This window comes from Osmerus eperlanus, chromosome 11 (genome assembly GCF_963692335.1).
Source record: "Osmerus eperlanus chromosome 11, fOsmEpe2.1, whole genome shotgun sequence".
Classification (NCBI taxonomy): domain Eukaryota; kingdom Metazoa; phylum Chordata; class Actinopteri; order Osmeriformes; family Osmeridae; genus Osmerus; species Osmerus eperlanus.
Genome location: NC_085028.1, coordinates 10,696,748 through 10,711,670, shown reverse-complemented (window position 1 = coordinate 10,711,670; position 14,923 = coordinate 10,696,748). Strand labels below are relative to the sequence as shown.

The following is a 14,923-nucleotide window of genomic DNA, read 5'->3' as shown; positions in this document are numbered from 1 at the left end:
TCCTGCACCTGTCAGTTAGACTGTCTCATCATGAACAGAACTGTCGAGCAGCCACAGATGGCCAACCAATGTCACGTAGAGATCCCCCAGGGGCATGTCTGGACGAGAGGTCAGAGGGGTAACAGGTGCAGATTTGGCTGGAGACTGATTATTTGATTCCCCCAGCAATGGAACCTAGCCAAAATTGTGACAAAACTGACTTTAAAAACTAACTTTTTACTGGCTCAACCCACAAAAACAGTCCATCACTCTGTTTATCATTGTTCGACGACCTTGAGTTAAGGATGTCTTCTACTGGAAATAAAACAAAAATGTGTTCTTTAATCCCCCCCCCCCCCCCGGTGCTACACAGTCATTTAGCTTTCATTCGTGGGCAAGTGAAAAGGATGACTTTGCTCTGTGTTATTAACATAGTCAAGGTCGGTGCCTAATCAAATGTTTGAAGCATCTGTTTGATTAAGGAAGTGTAAACTTGGACCTGAATCTAGTGACATCTGGTTTAATTGCATCAAAGACTTGGCATTGAGTTCCTGGTTGCTCTGCTACATACTAAAACCCACATCTACTGCTCTTTGAGATGTTTAACTTAAGGGCATCTGTTAGGAACTGATATCCTGTATCAAATGGCTGGACTAAGAAGAAACTTTTTTCCCAAGACCTTAAGGTGTCAAATAAAAGTACTATGAAATACTTGGTGCCCCTTCTAATATTCATTATTGACCTTATATTAGTAGACTATGGTGGCATGTTATATATGTTAATATATAGATATGTTACATGCTATGTTACATTATATCCTATATACTGTTATAGGATTTTAGAGCATTGAGCAGATTCTGGGCTGACTGCTGGGTGAGTTTTTACGTGCGCTGGTCGAGTCCAGACTAAAATTAATGTTGGACCTTTTGGACCTGTCCGCCAGGCCAACCCTCCGTCGTACGACCGCTCCGAGGACCTGGCCTCGCTGCTGTACCTGAACGAGGCCAGCGTGATGCACTCCCTGCGCCAGCGCTACGGGGGCAACCTCATCCACACGCACGCCGGGCCCAACATAGTGATCATCAACCCCCTGAGCGCCCCGTCTATGTACTCTGAGAAGGTGAGCACCATGCAGTGCAGACTGTAAAGACTGTATGAACCCACCACTACACATTGTGGACATCAGTAAGTATACACAACCCTATCCAAATGTTGGACCTTCTCTTCATCACACTAATAACACTATTACGGTCCGAGGTTTTCGATGTTGATACGAGCATTACTTTGTAAACATTGGCCGGGTTTCCCAGATTCGTTAAGAAGCTCTTAACGCTAAGAGCTTCTTAAGAGCGTTCTAAGAACGCTCTAGAACGCTCTTAGAACGCTCCTAAGAAGCTCTTAGCGTTAAGAGGTTAACATTAACTTTTTGTAATTTTTTAGTCTTAAACCCTTTTCTTTAGACTTTTGTGTGAAGAAGGAAAAGACTGCTTGATTAAAGGAAGAATGATGACTGAAAGGAAGGAGAAGATAGTTCTCTGAGGCACATTAAAATGACAATGAAATCCAATATCTCTAATGAGAGTTAGAGGTTTGAGCACCCAGAGGCCTGATGGACAGTTATATCTACTTTGCTCATCATTTCTAATGGAATGATTGTTCAAGGCTGTAAGAGAGTAGAGTTGATCGGGGGCTGTGACTGGTCAGGACGCACACACACACACTTACACCCAAATACAAATGAGTCAAGTCATTGAGAGGACACTGGTAACAAGATTATCTACAGAAAATTGAGAATTAATGTTCTAGGTTTGTCTAAAGGTGAAAGACATGGCCTGCATAATCAATTGTTTGAGAAGCCAGCAACTGCCAGATCTCCAAACCAGAATTACAGTGAAGGGCCTACACTTAATTTAAGATTTTGGCTGCTTTTTGTAATTGTATCATTTTAAAGTGTGAGTGAGTTCAAGAGTGTGAGATTAGATTTGAAATGTCTTAAGTTATCAGTAATTAAAATAATCGTATCCTTCCTTTCTTTTCTGTTTCCTTTGTCTCCTGTGTCCCTTGCTGTCTACACATTTTTCATCTTTTTCTCCACCTTTTCCCCGCCTCTGTTTTCCTCTTGGTCTCTCTCTCCACCATTCCTCAGGTGATGCACATGTTCAAGGGCTGCAGGCGTGAGGATACAGCGCCCCACATCTACGCTGTGGCCCAGTCGGCCTATAGGAATCTGCTCACCACGCGGCAGGACCAGTCCATCGTCCTGCTGGGCAAGAGTGGCAGTGGCAAGACCACCAACTGCCAGCACCTGGTCCAGTACCTGGTGTCCATCGCCGGCAGCACCGGCAAGATTTTCTCTGGTTAGTCGTGTAGCAGATATCAGTCCATCGCTGCAAATTATTTTTTTTTAAATGATGTTATCTCACAAGCTTACATTCTTTTGTTTCGGTTCCATCCATTGAAATAGCACCTGGACCCAAGTGATTTATACAGTAGCAGAGAAAGACCAAACTGATAAGCAAAGTGAAACAGTACACAATCATAGTGATAGGTGTAAAGGAATTCTTCATGATTACATGCCATTTAATTGATTAAATCCTTAGAGATTAATAGTTTGATCGATCACCATTTTTAACTTCATTGAATTCATTTAGTACAGGGTTAGCTCAGTCATTGACGTGTTTCTTTATGGCCGTTGGTGGCTTCTATTCGTTTAATTGCTTTGTAAGTGATAACACTAATTGCTTAGCGGATAATTAAGTGAGGAATTAAATTGCTCCATACATTTCCCATGCAGAGGCCAACACTGTATATTGTAAAAATGAAGGCTTGTGTTTCATCCAGCCTAGTGGTCTCTGGCTGGTTAGTTAGACACAGGCCAGGAGAGGACAATTTTGGCTCGGTGTAAGAAGTGCAGTATCTGATGTTTGGTGTATAAAAATTGATTAGCTCTGCTCCGTATTCCAGGTTTGAGCTTGGGTGTCCATGTGTGTATATGTGTGTGTGTGTGTGATGGATGAGGGGAGCCCCTTAATGACGCCCTGTGGAGTAGTGGGATAATTAGCAGGGCTTATCAAAGCGCCTCAGCTCCTGGCTTGCTGTAATAGACTAATGAGAACTTCAGCACTTAGCTAGTGGACTGTTAAACAGTAGAGATGCTGATCTAAAGAGATGTAGATCTAAAGCTGTTTAAAGCAGTTCCTCATGAATTCATACCTGCAAAAGCCCATGACAACCACGGTGTGATAAATGACCTACAAATGAAACAGAATTTTCTTTGGAAGGTGGGGGTAGCGATACAGTACGTGCCTGGTTGAATTTAGGAGGGGGGTCATTTTAATGAATTGCAAATTGCATTTTATTTTAGTCTTTGGGAGGCTACATTTTGTATTATTTTGACAATTTTTACTGGATTAAAAACACCCCCTTACTCCTCCACGCTAAACCTTTTACACACATTATAACAAATAAGGGGAAAGCTTTCTTAAAACCCAACGCCCCTGTGTGTCTGTCTGCTGCCGCAGCGGAGAAGTGGCAGGCTGTCTACACTCTCCTGGAGGCCTTTGGGAATAGTGCCACCTCCATGAACGCCAACGCTAGTCGCTTCTCCCAGATCGTCTCTCTGGACTTTGACCAGGCTGGACAGGTGGCCTCCGCCTCCATCCAGGTATGACCATGCTATCAAACATCCTTTGCTCGCTGGCTTCCTCTCTTTCACTCGTGGTCTCTCTCTCTCTCGCTCTCTCTCTTTCACACTCACTTACTCACTCACTCCCTCAGTTTCTCACCCATTCATCTCAACGAAGACACAATCACACATTACCCCCTTAAAATATTTGAAACTCACAGAAAGCCTTCTAACAGAGCGTCTCCCTGTGTTAGACCATGCTACTGGAGAAGCTGAGAGTGACCAAGCGGCCAGAGGCAGAGTCCACCTTTAACGTCTTTTACTACATGATGGCTGGAGCTGACACCACCCTCAGGTGAGCCTGCACTACCAATGAGGAATACAGTGCCGCAAATAGATCCCCTTCCTCCACTTCTAGCATCAAAACACTGGTCCGATAAACAAACAGAAGCCTGTGCATTGTCTATTGTGAGAATTGGGCTTGGTTTTGAATATAAGTAGTATGTTCATGTACTGTCAACTAGGTAATTTATAGACCACGGATGTCTTTGAATGTTGAAAATGGTTTGTTCTTTTGAAATAGCTCTGCAAAATGATGTGTCTCTAAAGGAAGACTAATGACTAGCTTCCCATTTTGTACCAACTGCCCATTGAGTTATAGTTTGAGGGAATTAGCATGTGTGATTGTCTGAGGCCAGGGTTTGGCCTTGTGCTGTCTTGCTCTTATTTTAAACTTGTGGCGTAGAGACCGACCTGTCATTTCATGACGTTTCACCATTCCGTTGTCTCTCTCAGGACGGAGCTGCACTTTAACCACTTTGCAGAGAACAGCGCATTTGGAATAGTCCCTCAGTCAAAGGTAATTACTTCCAACAAGATCACGAGATTGATTTGGGATTTAAAACAGGATTTTCATGGTGTGTACACAACATTTGCTACTGTGTGCATATTGCATGTTAACCTTCAGAATTCTGTCTTTGTTGTAGTTATATACGGCCGTGTGTGTGTGTGTGTGTGCACGCGTACGTGTGTCCTCTGTTAGTGTCCAAGTTGTGAGCTTTGTCTGTTTGTGTGTGTTCGTCCATCAATCCAGCTGAGTCCTCTGTCTGCTTGTGCCTCCACCACTGGTCCTTTATCCGTGCCGCTGTGGACTGATTTATTTGCTCCAGCGCGTAGGTAGCAGGTGGTTTAGCCAGACAGGTTATGTTATGGACCTGTCACATTTAATCTACCAGTGGACTTTGTACACCTGCGGCTTCTCCCCTGTCACTTGAATGAGAGATCACCCATTCTGCTAGGTCTACCTGTCCGTATGCTTCTGCTGGGTTGTGTGCTCATTTTGTTGGTGTGAATTTTTGTGTGTGCGCGTGAACAACTGTGTAAACATACAGTTGTGTTTATATGTTAATAGTATGTAACATATCCCTCTTTCTCTCTCCCTCCCTCCCTCTCCCTCACTATAGCCTGAAGATAAACAGAAGGCTGCCCAGCAGTTCACTAAGCTGCAGGCGGCCATGAAGGTGCTGGGCATTTCTGCTGAGGAGCAGAAGGCTCTCTGGCTCATTCTGGGGGCTATATATCACCTGGGGGCTGCGGGGGCCACTAAAGGTAACACACACTCACAGACTGACCCCAAATATAGTAGAAAAACCTGTTCTATCTACTGTATTTTATTTTAGTTGTCTGTGACTAGACTACCAACAACAGCAGAGCTCCTTCAATTACTATGTTTAATAAAACATTTAAGAACATCGTACTATTCTTATTAGTTTGGATTTGAAAGGTTATTCAGAAAAATCCTTTGATTTTTGGAATTCTCTTCTTTATTGCATGACTGTTTTTGTGCTATTTTTCCTAAATTCGTTCGGTTAAGGAAACGATACTGAGACGTAACCTGCTGGTGTTGTGAATTGCATTAGCCGCACATATACAATCACGCAATTAAATATCCAGTTCAAAGAAACAAAACAAGCGTGTGCTGCCAAGTTATCCATCATGGCTGAAAATGCTGTCTTCTCACTTTGTACAAAGAAGGGAACACTTGTGAAGTTGTTCCATTTAGAAGAGGGTAGCGTGCCTGAGTGTCGGACATTTATATTTTTTAAAGAAGACAATTTAGACGCCAGCGAATGTTGAAGTTTACAGTTTGTCATATTACCTCCCCCCGCAGTCACAGACCTAGATGAAGGCAGTAATGATCTTTTTAATCATTTGTCTGCCGATCACCCCATCTCCATGGAAAAGGAGTGTGTGTATGGTTGTGTGGGTCTACATTCAGACTAGTGTGTGTGCGTGAGAGAGAGAGAGAGGGGGGATGTGTCGAGGGTAGGGGGTAGGGGGGTACGCATTGCCGATGGCTGCTTTAAGAGGTTAAATATCTTTAACCTCTAAATGGGGTCGGGAATTTTAAGTTGACATACTTACAGTCACATATTTCGTGTTGTCATGTCTCGTCTATCAGACCCTTTCTGCACACTGGCTGTTTCGCTCCCATCTCTGTTCCATGGTCTGTCTCGCTCGTTCACTTACTCTGTTTCACTGCTTTGTGTCTCTCACTCTATCTTTCTCTCTGTTTCTCATTGCCATCCTTTATCACTTAACTTCTTGCTGGCTTGCCCATTAAACCATAACTCTGTGCATCATCAGACTGGTTCAAAGATAATTAGACCGGATTTCTGAAAAACTATACAGTTTTGCTCTTAACAAACACAAGGACTTGATAATAGCTGTGTAAAGAAAACATTCCCAGAAATCTAATTTGGGGGGAAGTGACTGTGAAACGCACTCTTCTGAGCACATGCTTCCCAGCAGGGGGCAGACTTGACCTTCCACTCTCCACGGCATTTTGTCTGATGAGGAAGGAGAACTAACTGATTGGTCCAAGAACTACCGCTTCATTTCACACATTGAAAGCCCCTTTTCCATAGTTGCTAAAAGGGCACAGGGTTTGGACTGAATAATTTGTTTTAACTATAGTCTGGGATGATGTGGACACATTTTCTCCTCAGTGATGGGTGCAAAGGAGGAGGCAGAGGGGCTTGTGGTTATCTGCTCTTGTGATCTGTCTCTAGTGTTTGTGCTGGGCCTAAACACCCTACACATCCCTAGACAGGAGTAGCCCTCCGTTCTTTCTGTTCTTACTGCATGCTCTAGATTCTTCTCTAAACATGTACTCGGCAAACGTAGCCCTACTGCTTGTGCTTTGCAGAGCATGAATCGTATTTCAACAAATGTCTGCTCCTCGGTGATAAATGTCAATTGGAAATACGTGAGTTGTATTGTTTCTAACTCCCTCTTTCTACTCGCATGTTTGCATGCTGCGCCATTTCAAACACAGAGGCCGACGAAGGTAATGGAAGAAAAAAACCTGAAGCCAATCTTTGTATTTTTTAGTCCTTTTTTTTGTTGATTCATCCTCTGTCTATAATGCCTTTATCGTTCTTCCCAGATGTTCTCTTGTCATTAGCATTTTTATTGTTTTCTTTCTTTTCTCTGTCCTCTCTCCCAGTTGAGCTCTTTTGCTTTAGCCTCATGACAATTCCTCTTTTTGTCCTTTCCTTTCCTCTGCCTGCGATAAAACCAGAGAGAGAGATTTAAAGTTTTGTTATTCCTTTAAAGCTCTCGTGTCTCCACACTTTTAAAGTACCCGGCTAAACCAAAATGCCTGTTTATTTTTACCTGTTTGGTTGTCCTATTTTATTATCACCCTTAATATCCCACCCCACCCATCCATCACATCAAAAACACAAGACTTTTTGTGTTGTTTGTCTTAGTGAACTTCCTTTTTTATTGGCTTTGACCCCAGAATGTCACTGCTGATTTGCTGTCTTTGTTTCAGCATGTCCTTTGATTAGAGGTTAGAAGGAGCCATATTGTCTCGCTTTGAAAGAGCTCCAAAACTGTGGAGACTACACTACCATCTGTCTCACAGCCTCAAACATGGCCTGGCACACAGATTTGCTCAAATAAAGACTAAATAAAAGGAGCTGTGTAACTGCTTCTCCAGGACTGCATCTGTATTTCTAAAAATAAGAACACACTCAGTTTGATCGTGTTCATGTTAAATAACATGTCATGAACTTGTCATAGGCTTCTATGACTCAGCCTTCCAGACCTACATAAAATAAATGTTAAGATGATCATGGATTTAATCCACAACATCAATAGAATCAAGCATGCTTTCACGAAGTCAGCAACGAGAGCCGGTAACTTAATGTTGCAGTTAATTTGCAGTCTAATTTAAGAAAATAAACTTTGCATGACTTATTTTGTACAATGGAACAGTGGACCAGCAGCTTTACTCCCTGTCCCCTCTCATCCCTCAGCTGGCCGCAAGCAGTTTGCTCGTCATGAGTGGGCCCAGAAAGCAGCCTACCTGCTGGGCTGCACCCTGGAGGAGCTGTCCTCCTCCATCTTCAAGCACCAGGCTAAGGGGGCGCTGCAGAGGTCCACCTCCTTCCGCCAGGGGCCCGACGATGCAGGGAGCGGAGACAGCTCAGGTAGGGAAGGGTTCATGGAAAATAGTCAAGGAATGGGTGAAGTCTAAAAAAGTCACCAAAATGAATACAATCCTAAAAGCCTGGAAAAGGTTATAGAAATGCGTGTGATTAATTGAAAAATTTCCAGTTCACAGCCGCATGAAATGATGCCTAATTTTCACAAATTCCTATTGACAATCTGTTTTGGAGGACAGCAAACCCTGTAATTCCTTGACCTCTGTTTCTCCCTCAGGTCCAAAGATCACAGCTCTGGAGTGTCTGGAGGCCATGGCGTCAGGCCTGTACTCTGAGCTCTTTACACTGGTCATCTCCCTCGTCAACAGGTTAGTCAGCTCGCCTCTCTTCCTCTCTCCCGGTGTCTCCTTCTCACTGTTCATTTCACTCCCACTGCTTTGCCTGTAATAGTCTCTCCCTTCTCTGGCCCCCCTTATTTTCACCCCTTCCTTCATTCATATCTCATTATCTCTTAACATCCCCTATTTTTCCCTTTGTATCTCAACCCATCTTTTTTTCTTCTTCTTCTTTCTGTTACCATTCTCATTTGCTCCTTGTGACCCCCCCTCCCCCTCCCCCGTACCCCTCCCACCCACCCCCAGAGCTCTCAAATCCAATCAGCACTCCCTGTGCTCTCTGCTCATCGTGGACACGCCAGGCTTCCAGAACCCCCGCGTGGCCAAGCGCCAGCGAGGCGCCACCTTTGAGGAGCTGTGCCACAACTACGCCCAGGAGAGGCTGCAGACGCTGTTCCACGAGCGCACCTTTGTCCAGGAGCTGGAGAGATACAAGGAGGTGCAGACGGCCACACACACTAGCCCACAGCACACGCAGAGAAACAAGCTCCAAGCTTTAGGATGATGTTGATTTTGGAGCTACTAGACGAGTGCTTCTTCCTCTCTCTGTTTCTTTTTAAACCGACGATAATGACATATCTGTGCAGTAAATGTGTCTGTCTTTGTTAAATTACAAAATTACTATATTTTCACTGTACAGCAAATCAAGATGACAGTGTATAATTTTAATCATATTCTATTGTGATTTCAAGAATAAAAAAAGAAATTATCCCGAGAACAACCCTCACAGTAACCTGATCCACTTTACATAACTTTGAGAACTCACGGTAATCCTACTGTAGTCAACTAACCCAACCCTCTGTTCCCATCTAGGAGAATATAGAACTTGCATTAGATGACATAGAGTCCAGTACCTCACTGTCTGTAGCTGCTATTGACCAAGCCTCCACCCAAACCCTGGTAAGGAGAAGCTCTAATCTGAGCGTGTGTGTGTTTACCTGTGTATGAGTGTGTTAAATCTGAATTGGGTTGCAAGTGTGACCTCTGCCCCTCGCAATTCTTTCTTATCAGCGTACTCATTGTGACGTAACAGACATTTATTTTTTGATGGACATGAATCAGGGACACGTAGAACACACTAGGTTGCCTAAAGATGAGTTTAGCATTGATTACACCTACCTGAAGAATGACAAAGGTTGTTGTATTCTGTGCATGCTTTGATGATGGAAGAGCTGTGCTTCACACAAAATCCCAAGCCAGTTACAAACCCATGTGTTCTGTCTCACACTTGTTGTCCTCTCAGTATGTCTGTCATATAGCATATTTCCTATCAGGAGGACAGTTTGACATTACTGTACACGTTCAGAACCGGTTATTGAATATCTTCACCCTCAACCCACTTATGAGGCTCCCCTTTAAATTGAGTCAACTCGTGACACAGGCCGACAAATTACTCTTTGTAAGCCGTGTCATGCCCGTTACCTCCTGCCAAGTTACTTAGCTTTTTGATTGGTGTCATTTGTCGTTGTGTTAATTCTGCCAATTCTTGCGTTTTGGAATTCAGCCCACATCAGGGGTATTAATTGCAGTCAAGTTTTGATTCATTTCCCCTTGTTGAAGCTTTTTTTTGAGCCGGGGTTGAGCAAAGCCATCCAATTAAGTTTATTTATGAGATGAGGCTTTTGCATAGCATGCTCCCGTTTCAGAAATATGTTTCATTGATGTGTATTGGCCCGAGAAAGTGGCATTAACAAGTATTAGATTCAAACTGAATGTGAATGGGGTTGTGTAAGAATTGATTGAACAGGCAAGGATACATTTAATTTGTGTTGCAGTGCGCACATGTGTATGTAACTGTGCTTTTATGTAGCTGTGTACAGTATGCTTGTGTGTCTGTCCATGTGTGTGTGTCAATGTATAATATATGTGGGTGTGGGTGTATTCAAGCGGGCCACATAGCTTTTAACTCTGCCAACCCAAAAAAATCCAACAAACAAAACTAGTGAGTCGTCGGCATGCCGGGAACAGAACCTGCAGAGGTGGATCGATCTTAAAAGAACAACTTACACATCCCAGATGTACTGTGCCGGAGTAGTCAACACAAGTAATAACTTGGGGTCGTTCACCCTTCGTCTGCTACTGTGTTTTGGAAATACAGGAAGCAATGAGCAGTCTCTTTTGGATTTGAATAAGAAATATCTCTTTGAAAGATCTTCAGTTAAACCTGACATTTCAGCAGCACTTAATTAGTTGACTTCTACGGAAAGAAGCAACACAATACTGAATGTCCTCCACTGCTACCATGGCAAAAGGCCTTCAATATGTAGACAGTTGTTTGTTGATCAAATACTCTTTATTTAAGTCCTTCCACCCCAAACCGCAAAGTGATTTAAGAGCAACAGGGCCACGCTTCCATTGGTGCTAATTACCCCATTCACTACCTAAGCAGACAGTCAGAGTATACGGTTTAGAAAGGCCAGCCTGCCCAGGAGCAAACGTTAATTCTAGCACGTTAATGTGGAAGCTGAAGGTTAAAAGGGAAATGTTTCTATTTTCATTGCTTCTTAATTCAAAAATGGCCCGGTTACGAAGGTGAAGTAGTCATTTAAGTCAGTAATGCCTAGCCGAGTATTGAGGCAGGTGTGCCACTTCAGCCGTTCAATCGTGGCAGACATTTTTACCGTGCTACATGTTATCTGGCGTGTGTATGTTTGATTGTTTGCGGCTCACCCTGTTTTTGAATGTCTGGCTGCCACTGCCTCTCTTCATTAGTGTGTGTACATGGATGAGAGAAATACCGTTTGCAAGGCCTCAACACTGTGTGTGTTTGGGGGTTACCAGGTGCGGACCCTGGCCCGCACAGATGAGGCGCGGGGGCTGCTCTGGCTGATGGAGGAGGAGGCTGTGCAGCCCGGGGGCACAGAAGACACCCTGCTGGAGAGACTCTTCAGCTACTACGGCCCCACGCAGGGAGACAACAAGGGTGAGACAGGAGGCTCAGCGGGCGCTGCCCACACACCGCGCCACCGGCTAAGCCGTGGCCCCGAGCATAACCCTGAACGTCAACAGGGAGGATTTGATCTTCTTGTGTCTTTCTGCAGGACACACTCTGCTCCTGAAGAGCGAGAAGCCGCATCACTTCCTGCTGGGCCACAGCCACGGGACGGACTGGGTGGAGTACGACGCGCAAGGCTGGTTGAGCCACGCCAAGCAGAACCCTGCCTCCCAGAACGCTGCCACTCTCCTGCAAGACTCCCAGAAGTAAGACGTTTTTTACAAATGTTCTCGTTTCTCGCGTCTAGTTACTTCACTTTGCATTCACATTCCCTTTGCGATCTTTGGACTAACTCTCAGAACCTTGTGAAAACAAGAGTTCGAAAGCTAAGCTTTTGACAGTACACTTCTATATTGTATGATTGAGCTGTAGCTCTGTATGGTTCTATTTATTGATTTGGAGGATTCAGGTTCATCAAGATACTTCATTTCAAAGATACATCGTTGTTCTTTGATGAAGGCAGCAGGGAACTAAATAGTCAGAAAAACTGGCATGCTGGGCTCTCAGAAATGCAATTTAAGTATAGCATGACATCCAATTCTTGAATCCTCTTGTACTCTTCTCTGAACGTATTTCTCCTCTATCTGCCCCCCTCCCACACAAAAGGAAGAACATCAGCGGCCTGTTCGTGGGTCGTGGCGGGGGGGCCACTGTGCTGTCAGGCTCCATCGCAGGGCTGGAGGGGGGCTCCCAACTGGCACTGCGTCGCGCCACTAGCATGAGGAAGACCTTCACCACGGGCATGGCCGCTGTCAAGAAGAAGAACCTCTGCATTCAGATCAAGTTGCAAGTGGTGAGTGGAGGGTGGAAGAGGAGGGAAGGGGGAGTGAGGGAGTAGGAGACTTACATTTATTCATTTTTTTTATCCAAAACGCTTTTATCCAAAGCGACTTCCAAGAGAAAGCTTTACAAAAGTGCATAGGTCACTGATCATAACAACGAGATAGCCCCAAAACATTGCAGGTAGTCAAAACATGAAGCATACAAAGCAAATAATCCCAATGGGAAGAACCCCAAGAGACTTGGGGGAGGAGAGAGTAGGGAGGAAGTAAAGAAGGAGGGAGGCGGGAGAGGATGGAGTAAGTGGAGAGGAGAGAAGGAAAGATAAAAAGAGGGAGCAAATGGATTGATGGATGGTGGGGAGAAGGGAAGACAAACTGCAGATGACTCGTCAGTTCCAGCATGAAGCCTTATGATTAGTCAGTGAGTTAAGTGGACCTTCATATCAGCATGTGCAGGGCCAACAATAATAATAATGTGTTGGAGTGTGCTTTCCCTTACCCTTTCAATGCTGCTCCCTAGGACGCTCTGATTGACACTGTGCGGCGGTCCAGGGTCCACTTTGTCCACTGCCTGCTTCCCAAGGTGGAGGCAGTGGGGCTGGCCGGCGAGCCCAGGGTGGCCCACAGCGAGAGCTGCGACTCGGGCCTCATGCAGCTGGACGTGGGCCTCCTCCGGGCTCAGCTTCGTGGTTCCAAGCTGCTCGACGCCCTGCGCATCTACAGACAAGGTGAGCGCTACAGATGCTTTCAAAAAACACTTGAGGGACCGGCCATTTTGACCGCCCCGTCAGCAGAGTAATCACCAAGGGAATCGTTCCGAACCTGCAAGCTTGAAAATAACGTATTGTCGTAATGTACGCATGTTTGCATCTTGGCGTATGTCCGTATGATCTCATTGTAACCCCTGTCTCCTTCTATCAAGGTTACCCTGATCACATGGTCTTCTCAGAGTTTCGCCGGCGCTTCGACGTGCTGGCGCCCCACCTGACCAAGAAGCACGGCCGCAACTACATTGTCATGGACGAGAAGAGGGTGAGTGTCGAGGCGTTCCCTTTCCTCAGCATACATCCCCCCCCCCCCCCCACACGCATAAAACAAGGCATAGGAAAGTGTCCTCCCCCACCCTCCCCCTCCAAAAGCCGCTGTGGTGTGTAATTAATTATGATTACACGGGCTGGCAGCATACGGCCGCTGTTCTGATTAATTACATGCAGTGAAGAGAGCCCTCCTCCCTCCTCCTCACTCTTTCTCTATTTGACACTCTCCCTTTCCTCCCCTGTTTTTCTCTATCTCTTCATCTTCAGTGAATCTGGTTTAACAGTTTAGGAACAACCCTTGCGTGTAATTAATCAATGTTATGCATATATAATGTAGGCAGTACACGGTATACCCTAAATGGGAATAGGTATCACTATGGACAGACCAGTGTGTGCTGTTAAATATGGAGATAAATATTGCCTTGGACACTCGGTATTGCACATTTCCTCTCTAACCTTACTCAAGTAATTAATAGATGAAAATGCGACTTGTTCTCTGGGGATGAAAAGAGTAATGAAGGGATGGAATGAGAGAGAAAGTGGTAGTTAAGTGAGAGGTGAAAGGCAAAAGAGAGGGAGGCAGAAAGGATCTCTTCTCCTACTGTTTCAGCGTGTTCGAAGCATCTTCTTTTTCTTTTTTGTGTGTGTGTGTGTGCTAGGCAGACTTCAAACAAAGCCGCTTCTCTCAGTTGGTCCTGTCACTTTCTCTTAGCACAGGAGGTGGCCTTTAAGCCTTCATCCTCCGCTGAGCCTGTTTACCTGCGAGGCCCTGTACACCCGCTGAGAGCCTTTCAGTCTGAACCCCTTAAAATACACTGAGCTGTGTTCTGCTCTGTCCCTATGAGACACCAGCCTTGCCAGAACTTTTATTTGGTGAAACTTTGAGGTTACCTCAAGTGTATTGATGCATAGTCTACATTTAGACTAAGCTGACGGCAGGGTGGAGGGTAGCTACTAGCTTGAAAGTGCTACGTTCTGATTGCTGATATACTGTGTGCCTTGGGGTAGCTCTACTTTCTTTAGCTGTCCTATTGGATTCTGACATCCCTGGGCTGCAGTAGCTGATGTAAGTGAAGGAAGCTTATTGACGTAGTTGAACTGTTTCGGCCTTGACAGACAATGCTTGAGAGGGTTGTTCTTTGCAGCATACAGTTTTTGAGTGGTTTGCATCTGTATCTTGTTTATTTACCTTCTTTTTTTAGGCTGTGGAGGAGCTGTTGGAATCACTGGAACTGGAGAAAAGTAGTTTCCACATGGGCCTTAGCAGAGTGAGTACAACACACACACACACACACACACACCCCAACATAGAATTTTACCCTATTACTAATGTATACGTGTGTGAGTACTATGAAAAGAAAGAAAGTCATAGTTATTGACTCAAATTTGACTTGCCCTCAAATGTTGCCTTATTCCAAAAAAATGCTGGTGAAAGACAAGTTGCATGTCTTAAGCTTTGTTTTCAGTTTACGCTCTTTAAATCCCCTTTCCCCAAACGTCATTGCCTGCATTTAGTCAACCAGACACCTTGTTGTCACTTGCTCTGTCTGGGACAGCTGTTTACCCAGCATGCCCCACACACACACAAAGTCGTATCTGCCACGCGGCGCTGGCACGTAGCTACTGGTGGCTCCTTGGCAGTCAGGGTTTCTATCT

General features: G+C 44.8%; 1 protein-coding gene across 12 annotated transcripts in view; it reads left to right on the top strand.

The window, feature by feature from the left end:
- myo18ab (myosin XVIIIA b) overlaps positions 1-14,923 on the top strand; it is an 84,025-nt gene that overhangs the window by 36,321 nt on the left and 32,781 nt on the right. For all 12 annotated transcript variants that reach the window (XM_062473827.1, XM_062473826.1, XM_062473828.1 and 9 more), the window contains 16 exons: positions 923-1,099; positions 2,126-2,336; positions 3,501-3,643; positions 3,859-3,959; positions 4,400-4,463; positions 5,068-5,212; positions 7,930-8,103; positions 8,336-8,426; positions 8,700-8,892; positions 9,267-9,353; positions 11,235-11,376; positions 11,495-11,654; positions 12,055-12,241; positions 12,751-12,958; positions 13,153-13,262; positions 14,470-14,535. In XM_062473827.1, coding sequence (XP_062329811.1) covers positions 923-1,099; positions 2,126-2,336; positions 3,501-3,643; positions 3,859-3,959; positions 4,400-4,463; positions 5,068-5,212; positions 7,930-8,103; positions 8,336-8,426; positions 8,700-8,892; positions 9,267-9,353; positions 11,235-11,376; positions 11,495-11,654; positions 12,055-12,241; positions 12,751-12,958; positions 13,153-13,262; positions 14,470-14,535 — 2,259 coding nt within the window. The remainder of the gene's footprint in view (positions 1-922; positions 1,100-2,125; positions 2,337-3,500; positions 3,644-3,858; positions 3,960-4,399; positions 4,464-5,067; positions 5,213-7,929; positions 8,104-8,335; positions 8,427-8,699; positions 8,893-9,266; positions 9,354-11,234; positions 11,377-11,494; positions 11,655-12,054; positions 12,242-12,750; positions 12,959-13,152; positions 13,263-14,469; positions 14,536-14,923) is intronic.